This window comes from Sander lucioperca, chromosome 24, assembly GCF_008315115.2.
Source record: "Sander lucioperca isolate FBNREF2018 chromosome 24, SLUC_FBN_1.2, whole genome shotgun sequence".
Classification (NCBI taxonomy): domain Eukaryota; kingdom Metazoa; phylum Chordata; class Actinopteri; order Perciformes; family Percidae; genus Sander; species Sander lucioperca.
This window is the reverse complement of record NC_050196.1, coordinates 2,142,658-2,159,931: the sequence shown is the minus strand read 5'-3', so window position 1 is coordinate 2,159,931 and position 17,274 is coordinate 2,142,658. Positions and strand designations below refer to the sequence as shown.

The window sequence follows — 17,274 nt, the reverse complement described above, 5'->3', positions numbered from 1 at the left end:
ACGACCTGTCCAATCTGCGATGGGAAAGGGACGAGAACAGGAAACGTTCTTTGAGAGTTTGGGAGTTTAGCCTGTGTAAGCAAGTGGTGGAGAGACACCTGGTAGGCTCAACCCGTTCTCACTCCTAACTCGTAAAATACTAACCCTTGGTCAGTGTCTCTCAGCGTCAGATACCGACGCCAAAATCCCCCTTTAGCATCTGTATGGAACGCACCGGGCAGAGGAGCAGCTCAAACGCGGCGCTGTAAGATGATGCAGTATGAGGAGAGACAACGGTAGAGAGTAGTATGTAGAGAGACAATAGTAGAGAGTAGTATGTAGAGAGACAACAGTAGAGAGTAGTATGTAGAGAGACAACAGTAGAGAGTAGTATGTAGAGAGACAACAGTAGAGAGTAGTATGAAGAGAGACAACAGTAGAGAGTAGTATGTAGAGAGACATCAGTAGAGAGTAGTATGTAGAGAGACAACAGTAGAGAGTAGTATGTAGAGAGACAACAGTAGAGAGTAGTATGTAGAGAGACAACAGTAGAGAGTAGTATGTAGAGAGACAACAGTAGAGAGTAGTATGTAGAGAGACAACAGTAGAGAGTAGTATGTAGAGACAACAGTAGAGAGTAGTATGTAGAGAGACAACAGTAGAGAGTAGTATGTAGAGAGACAACAGTAGAGAGTAGTATGTAGAGACAACAGTAGAGAGTAGTATGTAGAGAGACAACAGTAGAGAGTAGTATGTAGAGACAACAGTAGAGAGTAGTATGTAGAGAGACAACAGTAGAGAGTAGTATGTAGAGACAACAGTAGAGAGTAGTATGTAGAGAGACAACAGTAGAGAGTAGTATGTAGAGACAACAGTAGAGAGTAGTATGTAGAAAGACAACAGTAGAGAGTAGTATGTAGAGAGACAACAGTAGAGAGTAGTATGTAGAGAGACAACAGTAGAGAGTAGTATGTAGAGAGACAGCAGTAGAGAGTAGTATGTAGAGACAACAGTAGAGAGTAGTATTAAGAGAGACAACAGTAGAGAGTAGTATGTAGAGAGACAAGAGTAGAGAGTAGTATTAAGAGAGACAACAGTAGAGAGTAGTATGAAGAGAGACAACAGTAGAGAGTAGTATGTAGAGAGACAACAGTAGAGAGTAGTATGTAGAGAGACAACAGTAGAGAGTAGTATGAAGAGAGACAACAGTAGAGAGTATTATGTAGAGAGACATCAGTAGAGAGTAGTATGTAGAGAGACAACAGTAGAGAGTAGTATGTAGAGAGACAACAGTAGAGAGTAGTATGTAGAGAGACATCAGTAGAGAGTAGTATGTAGAGAGACAACAGTAGAGAGTACTATGTAGAGAGACAACAGTAGAGAGTAGTATGTAGAGAGACAACAGTAGAGAGTAGTATGAAGAGAGACAACAGTAGAGAGTAGTATGAAGAGAGACAACAGTAGAGAGTAGTATGTAGAGAGACAACAGTAGAGAGTAGTATGTAGAGAGACAACAGTAGAGAGTAGTATGAAGAGAGACAACAGTAGAGAGTAGTATGTAGAGAGACAACAGTAGAGAGTAGTATGTAGAGAGACAACAGTAGAGAGTAGTATGTAGAGAGACAACAGTAGAGAGTAGTATGTAGAGAGACAACAGTAGAGAGTAGTATGTAGAGACAACAGTAGAGAGTAGTATGTAGAGAGACAATAGTAGAGAGTAGTATGTAGAGAGACAACAGTAGAGAGTAGTATGTAGAGAGACAACAGTAGAGAGTAGTATGTAGAGAGACAACAGTAGAGACTAGTATGAAGAGAGACAACAGTAGAGAGTAGTATGTAGAGAGACAACAGTAGAGAGTAGTATGAAGAGAGACAACAGTAGAGAGTAGTATGTAGAGAGACAACAGTAGAGAGTAGTATGTAGAGACAACAGTAGAGAGTAGTATGTAGAGAGACAACAGTAGAGAGTAGTATGTAGAGAGACAACAGTAGAGAGTAGTATGTAGAGAGACAACAGTAGAGAGTAGTATGTAAAGAGACAACAGTAGAGAGTAGTATGTAGAGAGACAACAGTAGAGAGTAGTATGTAGAGACAACAGTAGAGAGTAGTATGTAGAGAGACAACAGTAGAGAGTAGTATGTAGAGAGACAACAGTAGAGAGTAGTATGTAGAGAGACAGCAGTAGAGAGTAGTATGAAGAGAGACAGCAGTAGAGAGTAGTATGTAGAGACAACAGTAGAGAGTAGTATTAAGAGAGACAACAGTAGAGAGTAGTATTAAGAGAGACAACAGTAGAGAGTAGTATGAAGAGAGACAACAGTAGAGAGTAGTATGTAGAGAGACAACAGTAGAGAGTAGTATGTAGAGAGACAACAGTAGAGAGTAGTATGTAGAGAGACAACAGTAGAGAGTAGTATGTAGAGAGACAACAGTAGAGTAGTATGGATCAAACAACTCAGGACTTTCACCCAAGAGACCGGGGTTCATGTCCCGTGTCACTGAAACATACATTATGTAACCCCACCCACCATCTTTCCCTAAACCTAACTGTCCCGTTCTTGTGCAGCATATCAGTTAAACATACGTCCCGACCCAGAGCGTCAAAAAGTGATGCCAAGAGTCCCGGCCAAACGCTCAAGGAGACTTTTTGCGTCCATAACAAACGCCGAATGCACCTGACCAAGCGTCACTTTCTGACGCGATGGGAGTGAGAATGTGTTGGTAGGTTACACCTGCCCTGCAGCATCCAGTGTTTACCTGATTCGTCCGAGAGCAGCTTTCTCCTCTTCATGGGTGGTAAAAACTACCACTGAGTCACTTTTTTGTTCCGTTTCACAGACTGATCTGTTCTGCAGTGTAGCTCCGACTGACTTCAACATGGAAAACATACACTTCAAATCCTCAGTTGCAACCAAACCTCAGACCTCATTTCATTCACTGGCCTCCGACGTGTTCTGTCATGCTCTATCGCTCTTATTTTGTGCATTAAAGCGTGCTCTTTTTCCCCCCCTTACGTCTTCATTTCGCTGCCGATGTTCCATGCGCTGCCTCCCTTTTTCCATATTGTAACCCTCCTGTTTCTTAAAGCACATCTACGTGCTGGTTTTTAAAGCGGTGTGTAAATAAAGTCAACTTGACAACCGAGAGCCACTGCGCCTTTAACTACATACCGCATGATGACAAATGGTCTTTTTTTTTGTCCCTAGAAAGTTGAGAAATGCAGGTAGAGGAGGACGTTTTGAAGACGACGAGTAAAAACGAGACAGAGAAGTGTTTTCTATGCAAACAAGTCGGTTTTACTACTAAGTGTATCTGTGGAGGCAGCAGAGTTGCCTGAGGCAAAATGTACACTTAGCTTTGGTCTATGCAAGGCCCAGCAGTGAATCATTAGCGCTCAGCTGTCCAAAATACACCACCAATCTGGCCCAGGCATATGGCTGCATGACACTCGTATGAATAACTACTACACGCTCGTGTTGTTGTTTTTCCTCCCTTTTAAATGTTCTATGAGCCGGGCGGGCAGCACTCCCAACGCCATTTTTACATCAGAGCAGACATCACAATCTCTGCACTGAGAACAGAGACAAGACAGGTCTGCATTTTCCAACATATGAACAATTTTAAAGAGGTCTGATCAGGTTTAAGCATTTGAAAGATGTTTGCAGAATGTAAAACATGAAAAAAAATGGATGTTTTGCCTCGCGCGAGGACCATCCTGATTACATTTCTGATGTGTTTTCTAACATCTACATTGCACTGCTTTCATATCAGGACTGAAAAAGCACTTAACTGCAGACGTACAATCATACAAATCTGTTCAAATATGTTTTTAAAATGCCTAGGACTGGGATTAAGTGCTGCAGATTATTCAGAGGACTAGAAGGACACTAGAATCAGTTTTCAGTATCACTGTCTGATGCAATGCTCATGTTTTTTTTGCATTTGAAAATTAAGCATGAAGCGCATGATGCGTCAATTAAAACATATTTATGGGAAAAACAAAATGATTACGTACACAAAAAATCGATTGAGGGCACCATCATGCGGCCCCGATGCAATTAAAAGCCGTCCTCCTTTGAGCCCGGGCTAATAGCCTCAGACAGTATTGATCCGTGGATTGGATCAACATCAGTATCAGCCAATATTCAAAGAGTGACAACTGGAATCCAAACGGACAACACAGAGGGATGGCAGTGGAGTTATTCTGTGTCCTATCCTGAAGCTGAGTCCTCTCTGCATCCTCTCTTTGCTTTCCTCTGCCTCTACCTACTCTACGGTTGCAGGAATATTTCATCACACCCATCTCGACCTTTGACCTTTTCTGTTAGTTGCTTGCGAATCCAAGCTTGTGTGCGAGTCTAATAGATGTGAAATGTAAATGAAAGCAGAGGAAGGTTGAAGTTTCTCTCTTAGTGATAGCAATTCCCTCCAGAGGATTCGCTCTGGCTCGCCTCGAACACGCAGGCACATATTTTTTTTTTCTCCGCATGTGTAATTGTTCAGGCGGGGTTCACAGCACATTATCAAATTCATCAGCTAATCATTTAAGACCCCGCTCTTTTATCTGCGAGACGGTCGGTGAATGATCCGATGGCACGCCGATCGATAGGAGAATCGGAATATGCAAATCGCGTTCTGATGTTTGGCATCCCTCAACCTTTCGGCGCTTTCATCTCGGCCCTTTTGATGTTGCTTTGAATCTGCATAACGCAGTGAGAGTGGCTAATGGAGTCGAGCGTCTCCTTCAGCGCTGCTGGAGTCCACCTGTCAGGCCCTGAAGAAAACTTTCCAAAATGAGATTTGGAAAAAGCAGAAATGGAACGACGACTCGATCCTGTCTCGCTCAGTGAGCAACGCACACAACTACTGATCATTTCAGGGCTGCAGCTAGCAGTTAATGTCATCAATCGGTTAGATTTGCATTATTCTGGTATTTGATAATTAATTTAGTCCAAGAGGTCTACAGCGTTTGTTTTTTTTTAGGCCAAGGACCCGTTAACCCTCTGAGGACGAAAGACGCTCCACTACACGATGTTTGACAACACTCCTACTCAAAAAGCGATGTCACATTTCATTTCAGACATTTATTTACTATCTTTAATCATATATAACCTAAAGACTTTGGTAAACTCAGTTCAAGCACCGAAACAATTTGTACAACACGTCATAAGTTAAGGTTTGTTTTCAAAAGAGATTTGAGGAATTTCAAAAAGCGGATGTCAACGTCTCGGCTTTAGCGCCAAATTATCTCTTTACACCTTGCTCTGGAACAAGTGTAAAGAAAGCTGAGTTTGTTCTGATCATTTTGATATGAAACACAGGGGGATCAGTTATATGCAAATACCTTAAAAAGGTAAATTTAAGAAGTTATGTGAAAATGCCCTTAGACCTCAGAGGGAGCAGGAACCCCCTTCTAATAATATTGTATAAAATGAAGTTGCATATTAAACTGGGCCTACAATAACGTGTAGGGTGGCCTAGAGCCTTTACACATACCAATTTATCACGCATACAATGCTAAGCTATTCAAATAAGTGTTAACATATTCATATATTTATACATCATGTTTTAATGTTGAAATGTGGCACAGTGAATCCTTAGGATTAACTGTATCTGTGGATGGCTACCTTATGGCTACTATATATATTATAATTATATATATATATATATATATATACACTAGCTATAGGCCAGTAAGCCTTTCATAAATGTTGTGGAAAATAAAAAATAAAAAAATATTTATCTTTACAAATAGGTTGGATACAGGCTGATGTATAGTTTTTGAATATGTACAATAATTTGGCGGCCCCCCTGCATGTCATTCCCTCTCTCTCTCCCCTATCACGTCTTCAGCTGTCCTGTCAAAAATAAATACCGAAAATGCCCCAAAAATTATCTTACATTTTTTTTAGCGGAGTATAAGTAGAAAGTGGCATGAAAAGAAAAGACTCAAGTAAAGTAAATGTACCTCAACATTTGGACTTTGGTACAGTAGTAGAGTACATGTACTTAGTTACATCCCACCGCTGACAAATACAAATACAGGTGAAAAGATGTGGAATATATGTCTGGTTTTTTTCCTTAAAATGAGACTTAATAAGCAGCAGGGCCGGGGTCAATTTCACTTTGATCCATTTGAAACGGGAATATGAAACTGTATGCCATTAACATAATAATGAGAGAGCACCGACTTGTTCCAAAGTGGTTTCTGTGTAAAGTGGATATGAGAAGAGAAAGATCTCCGGTTTTTGGGAGAGAATTTAAAGTGAGCGGAGTTTGCTCTCGGTGAAGAAACAGGAAGCGCTGACGGTTTGGTACTCTGTAATTTGGCTACTTTTTATTCGAGCAGGGTTCATTTTCAAGAGAAATTACAAATTAAGAATTCAATAATACTTTTACAAAGACATTTTCAGGAAAGATTCTTCTTCAGTCATGATATCATACATAGTATTTAACAGTCCCTCTTCATTTTTTTTTTTCAGCTTAAAAAAAGAAAACAAAGATGAAGAAAGTGGAATTTTTTTTTTCAGTCGAAAATACAGTGTTTTCACAATTGTATAAAAGTTCCCAAATTTTGGAATTTCCCACAAGCTGGAAAATAAAAGGAAAAATAAAAATAAAATAAGATTAAACTTTCGCATTTCACAATGTTTCAAAACACAATAAATGCTCTCTTTACGTAAAATTTGCCCCTATGATCGACACCATGTTCCTTTTTACTAAAATATATCTATATATTGAAGAACTATAGTACTGTACACAACAGTAGGAAATAAATAAAATTAGGAAATATAAAATGGGCCACATAAATAATGTTTTTTTTTTTTTTTCAACCTACAAATAAAATGAAATGCAATTTATTGTTTTCAAAAAAAAAATAAAAAAAAATAAGGTTTGGTGTAATACTGACAAAAGTTCAAAGAAACTGAGAAAACATTGCACAACATAATGTAAACTAAGGAACTGCTGCCTACACGTCTTATTAATACTGACACGGATGCTTCAAAGAACAACGGTGAACCATTTCATAATACTGAAAGCTGGTGAAACTAAAAATTAACCTTTCCTTTTACACAATACGAGGGTGGCACTTGCAGAAAAACACACAGGTTAAAAGGTTTGCATATAAGGCTTCTTTTTTCTTATCAAAAACACCTTACAAAGGCTTCGTCCTTCACCCCCCCCCCACCCCGAAATACCATCTGTCCATAAACTGTATTTTCCCTTAAAACGAAGGTCTCTCTTTAAAACTTCATCCTCTTTAAAAAAAAAAAAAAGAAAGCTCCTTCATTACAGTCTTTTTGTTTAAATTCCTTCATTTTGACGTTTGATTCAGAGGCCTAACATAGTGTGGCTGGAGATGTTTGTGGCCCCGGCAACATGGCAAAAACTAAAGACAACACCGTAGGTAGGTAGGAAGGTAGGTAGGTGATAACAAAAGGTAATATCGAAGGACTGTAGTGCAGACACTACTGCTCTTTTTCCAACACTGTATAAATATATACATAGGCAATACTTTTTTATTATTTTTGTTCATGATTATAGAAGCGGAGTGCAATTTGTACAAGTCACTAGTTGTGCTATAAATACTATGGAACACGGGGGGCGGGGGGATGGGGTTATTTGAGGAGGTTAGCACCACACATATTTTTAGGCCTTAGTACTGTACATTTTTTTTTTAAATGTATTCATTTGTCCATTGTTCGGTTTGCATAATGCAGCTTATTTCACAAACCCATGCCTCCCTTCCCATCGACGCCCTCCTCCGGATTGACTTTTGAGTCCATGTATTGTTCAGCAGACATCTTTACCTCCCCCCACCTCCCCCTCCCTCCCTCCCTCCCTCCCTCCCTCGAGGAGTCTGTCAAAGAAAGCTTCCCTGAAGCTTCAGGCACGTGCACGTCTACGGCTTAAAACACGGCGTTTGGTTTTAAAGCCGAGCAGGTAAGAATACTGAAACCCAAAGAGAGAAACTTAAAAACTCTTAAGATGGGAAGCTTTTTCGAAGGAAAAAAAAAAAAAAAAAAAAAAAACGCCCTTCGCCGATTCACATGCCGTCCTCCATCCCGTCCTCGTGATCCGATTTGGTTTCCGTTTTGCCGTCCAGCGAGCTATCGTCCATCGAGTGCTCTCCGTTCTCCTCCTCGTCCCGCAACGTGTCCGCGTCCGTGTCCATGCTCTTGCTCTCCTCCTCAAACTCCTCCTCGAACTCCTCGTCCCTCCGTCCCATCTTCGCGTACGCTCCGTCCACTTCCTTCCGTCCCTCTCGCATCCCTCCGTTCACGCCGTCGTGCCTCAGGATGGCCTCGCGCTCCGCCATCTCCGGGTAGCCCTGAGGCGTCATGCCCTGCAAGTACGCCCGGCTCATCAGCAGCTCCGTGGGCTCCAGGTGGCCCTTCTCGCGGGCCTCCCGCTCCGCCGCCTCCCGCTCCTCTGCCTCCCGCTTGCAGTAGGAGTAGCGGTGGTTCATGTGCTGCGAGTAGGAGCCCGAGTGCGAGAACCGCTTCCCGCACTTGTCGCACTGGTAGGGCTTCTCCCCCGAGTGCAGCCGCGAGTGCTCGATGAGATGGTGTTTGTGTTTGAAGGCTTTCTTGCAGATCTGGCACTGGTGCGGCCGCTTGCCTGCAGAGACACACAAAACCCAAAGGGGGGGGAAGGGGGAACGTGAGTGAGCCTGCCCCGCTTGTCCTGCTGCTACACAACACATCACACGAGTCAGAAGAAAAGCATAAAATGTTGAGGAAAAACTCGGATGACTTGGATGGCATGGAGTAAGAAAATGACATCACGGAGCATTAAAATCAAACTTTGACTTACGACTTAGGGCTATTTGTTTATTCAAAATGAGAAAGTGCGCTCGCATTCACGGGCCTACATTATGGAAATTCCCTCCTGTGGTTAAAGCATGGAGAAACTCAACCACAACTACTTATTTTGGGCCTGCGTGCCACACTGATGAATGCAACAGAAATCCTACCGCAAAGCAAACAAACAGAAGGCTCGACAAAGGAGTAAACAAATCTGAAATGTGCTGTTGGGGGGGTGGGGGGGTGGAGGAGAATGGATGCACCGATGCACCGAGGGGGTTACCCTGCTTATCTCCTAACACAATTCAAGTTCATGGGGATGCCTGGCCCTCCGTTAGGTTTTTTGGCTGGGGCTCCACCGTCTACCAAAATGTGACGGGATGCTTTTGGATGCCAAAGCTGAAATGAGAAACCCGAGCTGGCCACAAAGGCAGGGTGAGCTAGTTGTTATGACACGGGGCCATAAACTGTCTGGCTGAATAATTGTCCCTCTGGCTTGTAATGTGGCCACACGGCTGCTGTTACACTTAAGAGTTCCTCTTAGACCTAAAGTTACCTGCATCTTTTGTTTTTTAGGGTTAGGGTTACTACTAATAACTTCCCAAACATCTCATTTTCTTCATCTCCTCATTCACTGCCGCTCAGCATGGGTGGGAATATAAATGGCTGTGAGCCTCACACAAATCGAGGGTCCGCAAGCCGACAGGCTTTATAAAACTGCACTTCTGTCCAACATGTGGCCGGTTGAACTGCACTTCTAATAGTGTTCAAAACAAACACACACGCTGACGCGATCATGAAAAGCGCCGCGTTCTGAGCAAGACGCAGGGGCGTTGTGGCGATAACGCACCCCCTTTTTTTCTCCTCTTTTTTTGTAAAGAGTTCAGCGCACTGTTCTGACGGTGCACCCTCCCTTTCCTTTTATGTCCGAGCAGATAACGCGGAGGCTGCATGAAGCACGCAGCGCTCGGCTACAGATAGCGGATAAAACAAATGATGCAACCTCATGAAAGAGGATCTCTGTATAATAACTACAATGAAAGGCTTGTTATCAGCGCTCTGAAGCTTCTGAGCAATACTCGCCTGATGTGATCTATCGCCAATAATGGGTGCCGATGAAGGCGTTCGGGGGGCCTTTTTTTCTGGCTTTCTATATCTAGGTGAATTGATGTGTGTCTTTTAAGATAGCAAAATGGTTAATACGGCAGGATATGATTGGGAAAATAAAGAGTACAATGGCTTGGAAAGATAGCTGAAGTCTCCCTTTGCTTGCCTACCTGCATTCATTACAGACTTTATATATATATATATATATATATATATATATGGCTCTTGATATTTTAGAAAAAGAACACAAAGCTTTCAAACGCATTGCAAAGTCAAAGAATCTCAAACCCTGTCGACGAAGACGCAAGTTTTTACATTATACAACTTAAGGGTTCAAACAAAGAAAGGAAAGAAGGAGAAAAAGGGGGGGGGTAACATAAAATATATATATATTCATAGTGAAGAGGATTTGGAAAACACAAACATTTGAAACATAAAAAAAAATAAAGCAATGGGGTTTAAAATAAGGGTCTAGAACAGTATATACCTGTGTGTTCATATTTGTGTCTTAGAAGGGAACTGCTCTTCTGGAATGTTTTGTCGCACAAGTCACACGCGTACATACCACTTTCGGTCTTTTTAATCTTCTTCCGCGACAGACAGGAGTCGGGGTCTGTCATGTCGTCCAGCCCTGACATGTAATCTGGTGTACCGTCGAGCAGGTCCCCCTTTAGAAAACAGAGAGAGGGAAGAAAAAAAAGAGAAAAACAAAGAAATAATGAGTTGGGTGCGTGACAAAGGGTTGCACTTTATCTATTAAATTAGTCGCTCAGCAAGTCACTTGGTTTGGAATCATTTGAAGGAAAGCTGCAACATTTACTGACTTCAGCTTTTATTTTTGAGGGTTTTTTTAGCGTATTATTTTGTCTAGAAAGCTGTGTAATCTCTTGATGTGATTTCTATATGCTGCACAGTAAGGTCATTTGTAGCCAAGGGCGTAACTTTGGGTTTAACATTTGGGGGTGGGGGGGAGGTCTAAAAAAGGACTAAAAACTGTCACAAAAAAACTCGAAATAAAGAGACAAAAATGTTGAAAGAAGCGTAAAAAAACACTCGAAAAAAACCAGCAGAAACGTCAAAAGGCGACAAAAACTTCAACAACAAAAAACTCAAAAAGGCGGCAAACACTTCGAAAAAAAAGTGTCCAACAAAACACTCGAAAAAGGTGACAAAAACATCGGGAAAATGTCCAAAAGAGCGACAAGAAATTAGGGGAAAAAAGCCCAGTTTTGATTGTTGGGGGGAGGGGTTGTAACCCCCCCTAAATTACACCTATGTTTGTAGCATGTAGCAAGTACAACAAGAAGATGTGTTCATGTGCTAATTGTTAACATGAAAACACCAAAAACACAAAAACCCCAAGTTTAATTCTTAGAAAATATATATATATATATATATATATATATATATATATATATATATATATGTCACTAGATAGAACTCCCAAACAATCACACACTATGCTTCATGTTTCTCATGCAATTTTAATTACCAGCGTTGATTTCTTCATAAAACTTTCAGCTCCGGAGTAATATCGCCCATCTATAACTGACACGCTCGGCCATTATGAAACTCCGCCACTAATGGTGGTCTCATTTTGTACAGGAGTGTTAATTCCGCTAGATTCCTTTAAAATGATCTTTTATGACGAAGATTAGTCTCAAACTATGAATTGATGGGGAACAATATTACAACATTAGGAGGAAAATTGCAATCTCATATAATGATTCAAATCAAAAGGTGCACCTTAATGGCCAATATTGAGCCATGAAGCTCTCTGTGTGTGTGTGTGTGTGTGTGTGTGTGTGTGTGATAATGTGAGGACACTGTGTTTTAAGAAGGGACCATATCACTCGGCAATCAATTTGAACTAAACGCCCGTAGCTGTATTTTTAAAATCTAATTTAATAACTTAGAATAGGAAACATTATTAATACTTTTTTTTTTTTTTCTTCATCAAAATGGTTCCCCTCTATGTTAAACAGCCTTCAGCATTCAGTGGTAATGAACATGGAGACATTGTGCATTATTAATCCACATGGAGAAGCTCATTTTGGGCTGTGGCTCGCTTTTAAAATGCAGCAAAGTTGCGACGGGGAAATTTTCAGAGAAAGTGCACAGCTCCGGGGCTCACCTTTGTCATTTTTTTTAATTTTTTTTTCTTTCACCCATATTTAATAACAAAATGTCTGAGTTCAGGGCCAGCGCTGGAGTCAGGAGCATTAATGTATTCAACATACAGCAGAGGGAGAAATTTAATGTGCAGAGTGGTAACAATTATGACTTTATACGGAGATGAGATTTTAAGGGCCAATATCGTTCCTGTTGTTTATTTGAAGCTGATGCTGTCTAATGTTTTGTGCCAATATGCTTTTTTTAAAGCTTACATTAGACCTCTTTGATGGTAAAATTGTATTATTCTCTATATATTTTAACCCTTTATATGGACAATTATAAAAAATATCAACAAATGTAACTCCGGGTTTAGAGACTTATTAAGTTAGGAGGCAGAGGCAAGTTTCATTACACTATCTGACAGCTGTTAAAAAAAAAAAAATAAAATAAAGGACTTCAACTAAAGATTATTTGCATTCTTATTAATTCATAGGTAGATAATGTTTTGGAATAATCGACGAAATGTCAGAAAATGGCTTCCAGGGGCCCGATATTGCATCTTCAATTTGCCTATTTTTTTGCTCTTCCAACCAACAGTCCAAAACCCAAAAACATTTCATTTACAACAGTATATATCACAAGATGCAGTAGATTTGAGAAGCTGTTGACAGCAATTATTTGGCATTTTCGCCAGATAATGATTCAAATGTTCATTAACTTGGGGTGCAAAAACCCAACTGAAGCTGTTGTTATTTGGGCTCATCCCCTCCATATATCTATCCTGCTCTGTAAACACCTGAACCTCTTAAAGACCCCTGTTCCTCCATGACACCACTGACTACATTTCACTTCTCCCCTCACACCCCTCCCAGCTGTTTATCTCCCTCTCCTTTGCCAGTTCGGTCTACTTCAGGTGAGCGTTTCGCGCTCCTGGCTCGGAAATCGTTTTTTTTTTTTTTTTTTTAATTAGTACAGAAATGAGTTCAGATCATTTTAGGGAATCTGAGTGAGCCTGGGGCTTTTTTACAAAACCACAGGTGGCTTATTTACCTGGAAACCTGGTTTCCGCTGGTACTTTCTCCTCTGCTGCATCTCGGCAAAGGTAGCTGCCCCTGCTGCGTAAGTGTAGGCCATGTGTGGTAGGAAGCCCATTTGATCCATGCCCGGATAGGGCCTGAGACCCGGTATGCTGGCCTGCATCGGGGGCATGAATGTGGCAGGTGGGAAAGCGCTCTGAGGTGGAAGTGAGTACAGGGGTTTGGCAGCAAATGGGTTCATGCCGAAGAGGGGGCTAGTGCTTTTTTCAAGGTTTCCGTTGTTGGTAGAGCCTGAGAATTCCTTCTTCAGATAGGCCAAGTTCAAAGGCTCTTCGAAGTGCTCGCGAGGAGAGGGGATGCTGTTATGGTCGATGGCGATGCTGTTGACTTTAGGTCTGCTTTTGACAGTCAGTGCATGCTTGGGTTCCTTCATTAGTCTCGGCAGAGAGAGGTCCAGCGGCTCGGCCTGCAGGTCTTCGGAAGTCAAGCTGTTCGGAGTGTAGGAGCTGCTGTGAGAGTTTTTGGAAGATGTGGAGGACAGATTTAGCGGCGAGGGGGTGTTGCTGCGGGAGTGGTCCAACTTTTCACCTGCGGGTTTGCCAGTGCCGTACTGGTGGTTTTTCAAATGTCTGAGCGCGTTGTCACAGTTGTTGACGTTGTTGTGGAGCTCCGCTATGGAGGGCGATGTGATGCGGTCCGTAGGTTTCATGAGAGACACAGGTGACCTAGCTGCCATAGAGTCTTTCTGCGGAGTGTGGTGGTTGTTTGTTCCGGCGACCATATCCATGTTGTGCCTGTGCTCCAGTGGTGGGGTTCTGGTAGTGCCGTACTGGTACATCTTTCGCTGCTCAAACCACTCCTTGACGAATTCCTGAGGAAGGCCGACCGCTATGGAAATCTTCAGCAGCTCCTCCGAGTTGGGCTCCATGTTCATGGCAAAATACGCCTTCAGCACGGACATGTGGTCCCTGTAAGGGTGAAGGGGCCCAGTGAGTCCCTTCTCGCACAACATGGAGGAGGACAAGTGGGTGTTCTTCTCCATGAATATCCCTGGTTTGTTGGGCATCAAGTTCTCGCTGGGCTGCAGCACGGCTTTTATCTCCTCGTTCATTTTACACAGGTAGCGCTCGTGCTGATGCAAAGGTATTGGCCCGTTGAAGCTTTCTTTGCAATATTGGCAAGCATAAGGTGTAAACATGGTATTTTCCTGCACCTTCTCGTCCACGCTTCCCTCGAGCATGTGGTTGGCTTTCTCTCGTTTGATATTGCTAATCTGCCTCTTTGAGTCTGTCGTCAGGCTCTGGAGGCAGGCTTTGGCTTCGTTCACTTTCTCCAGCGTGTAGTCGATGATGCTTTTAGTGGCGCCGTTGTGATCGACGAGCGGAAGACCGACCTGAGCGCCCGCGGATGTCAGCGCCTGTTTGTGCTCCTCCACCTGGGAGCCCAGCTCCTTCATGTAGGCCTTGAGCCGGGAGAGCTCCTCGGGCTTGCAGTCCATCTTCTGCCTGCACACGGTGTTGTCCACGATCTGGAGAACCTTCTGCACCTCGCTCAGGTTGTTCCCCAGCGGCCCCGGGTAGCACAGAAGCTGCGACTCCAGCCCGCCCATCCCCAGGTGCTGCAAGGGGCTCTGGGCCGTTGAGTTGTGGTGGACCCCCAGCGGGCTGTTCCCTCCCATGCCTCCGTTCATGAACGGCCCGGGGGCGCCGAAGCCGTGCGACGCCATCATCAGCTTGTAGTCGTTGAAGTCAAGCGGCTCAGTCTTGATGCTCAGGTGGCTGTTGTGTTCGGCGAGGCTGAGCGGCTTGCCGTTCTCCAGCTTCTGCCGAAGCTGGGTGATGGCGGTGTTGGTGGGCGAGGAGGAGGAAGATGTGGGGGAGGAGCCCGTCTTCATGCTGCCGCGCATCCTGCCGTTGACGGCGATCAGACCGATGCACTTTTTGCTGCTTATGTGGGAACTGTAGGAGCCAGAGTGGGAGAAACGCTTCTTGCAGTTGGGGCACTCATACGGTTTTTCTCCTGGAACAAAAAAATATATTGCGCAATGAGAAAGACTGATATGAATTATATCTTTTATTTTTACGGGGACACTGCACATTAATCAACAATGACATGTTCAAGTTAAGCTCAACTTGTCATTTTCTCATTTGCGATTAGAATATTTCTAAGGCACATTTGACATAAAGGCAATTCAAAGCGCTTTACATAAGGTAAAGGAACGCATTAGAACAAGTAAGACTAAGTAAAAGTTACAGTGCAGTAATAAATTCCCCCATATTTTCAAAAAAAAGAAAAAGGAAATAAAAGTTTGGTAATTTGGGAAATTAAGCAATCAAAAAACACTCTGCCTCACTTAGTGTCTCTGCTGATCAATTGTCCCTGACAAACTAATAACTGAAATGAAATTTGCTGATACTGTATGCTTCACACACACACACACACACACACACACACACACACACACACACACACACACACACACACACACACACATCTAAGCAAATACTGTATTTGGCGACTGGACTGATTCTTAACACAGCAGAGTTGAGTGTCCATCAACAGCAGGGAGGGTCCAAAATAAACCCAAAGGGATTTCTGCAGATTCATGGTGTTCTTAAATCACGGTTATGAATATTCAAAGAGCAGGGCAGCATCCCTCCCGCCACTCACCGCTATGAATCCGGAGGTGTTCCTTCAGATGGTGCTTGTATTTGAAGGCCTTGCCACACTCGGTGCATTTGAACTTGCGGTTGCCGGCTGCTTGGTTGAGCAGTTGGTGCTGCGAGAGAAAAAGAGAAAGAGAAAGAGAGAGATTCCCGTTTTAAAAGAAATGCCCAAACATCGTGGGGTTGAGAGTTCAGTCAAATAATCACAATCGGTCAGCATGACAACAAGCGGCAAAGCCAAAACGGCTCCTGTTGCCAAGCGAAGCTTCTTGGCTTTCTACTCCCACCTCTGTTGAGCGACTACAGGCAGCGGCGTTGATAACAGAGAGAATCACATACCTTTTTAATTTCCTGGCTCTTCAGCCAAAGGAGGCATGCCTTTAGAATTTGGCAGCCCAGAAAATAGAATAAATGAAAAGAGTCTTTTTTTAGAGCGTTTCCCCTTCATTAGAAGCGCCGATCTGATCTACTTTTCATTCATTTGGGCCTAATCAGTCTGAGAGGTATTCACAATCCCTCGGTGAGCTCTTTCACCCCGCATACCTGTATTCACACCATTTGAATTACACTTAGTACTTCTTCACAACAGTTTCAAATGTCTTACGGTAATTAGGGATTTTTTTTTTAAACCTTGAATGTCTCTTTAATAATCTTAGGATACAGAACAAAGCGTATAGGCCCGGCCTTGATTCTCTGTTCAAAGGTAAACATCAGTTGCAATCCGTCAAATTTGCAATTCAAACAGGGCCTGTTCTCAGAAAGAAAAGACACACACAAAAAAAATCTAAATATAATGCCTAGCGAGGAGGACGACGACGACAACAACAACACAGGGTGTGTAAACCTGGCTCCTCACTCACCAAACAATTCATTCCAAGTGGGAGTTGAGGACGTTAAATGGTTTGTAAAGAAAAAAAAAAGAAAGACATATTCATGGAGCTTGCAGAGGGACACACACACACACACACACACACACACACACACACAAACTCCTCCCAGTTCAGCCTTGACAAATGCTGGGGTGTGTGCTGACTCTACCCACATTCCTGGGGAGACAGATGGTGGCGCGCAGGACACTGGGAGGACTGGGAGGAATTGTTCAAACAGCCCCAACCTTCAAAGATCAAGCGGGGAGAGTCGGGGGGGCGCCAAAGCGCCGGAGAGGGACCCCACCGCTCGTATGTTGCTGAGTTGCATAAACAAACAGCAACAGCTGCTTCGGTGCCTCCCCCCCACCCCGCCACCTCCACCTCCAGCACCACCATCCACCATCCCTTTTCCTCGCCCCCCCTCAAGGACCCCTGCCCGGTTAAGTTTAGTCTCTCAGCCACCACTGCTAATAAGACAATCACTCCGCGCTCCTAATTGTGAATGGCACCCAGCAAAACGCGCTGTGAAACGCTTACCGCTGCTGCTTTGTGGGCGGGGACCCGACTGGATGTTTGCATATGTATAACCCCCTAATTAGTCATATTTCGGCTAATTGGTTAAGAGGAGGAGGAGTATTACGGCTTGTAAACATACGAGACAGAACAGCCGAGCACATGTTTACCTATCAGTGC

The 17,274-nt window shown here is 43.1% G+C and overlaps 1 protein-coding gene across 5 annotated transcripts in view; it reads right to left on the bottom strand.

Moving 5' to 3' along the window:
- Positions 1-6,295: 6,295 nt before the first annotated feature.
- The window catches only part of zeb2b (zinc finger E-box binding homeobox 2b), a 107,985-nt gene continuing 97,006 nt past the window's right edge, over positions 6,296-17,274 (bottom strand). For 2 of the 5 annotated variants that reach the window (XM_031297793.2, XM_031297795.2), the window contains exons 7-10: positions 15,717-15,825; positions 13,060-15,065; positions 10,460-10,562; positions 6,296-8,602 (exon numbers count right to left, since the gene is read on the bottom strand). In XM_031297793.2, the coding sequence (XP_031153653.1) occupies positions 8,028-8,602; positions 10,460-10,562; positions 13,060-15,065; positions 15,717-15,825 (2,793 nt within the window). In that variant the 3' untranslated portion in view covers positions 6,296-8,027. Of the gene's footprint in view, positions 8,603-10,381; positions 10,563-13,059; positions 15,066-15,716; positions 15,826-17,274 lie in introns of all 5 variants that reach the window. The other 3 variants (XM_031297790.2, XM_031297791.2, XM_031297789.2) reach the window with 2 other exon arrangements.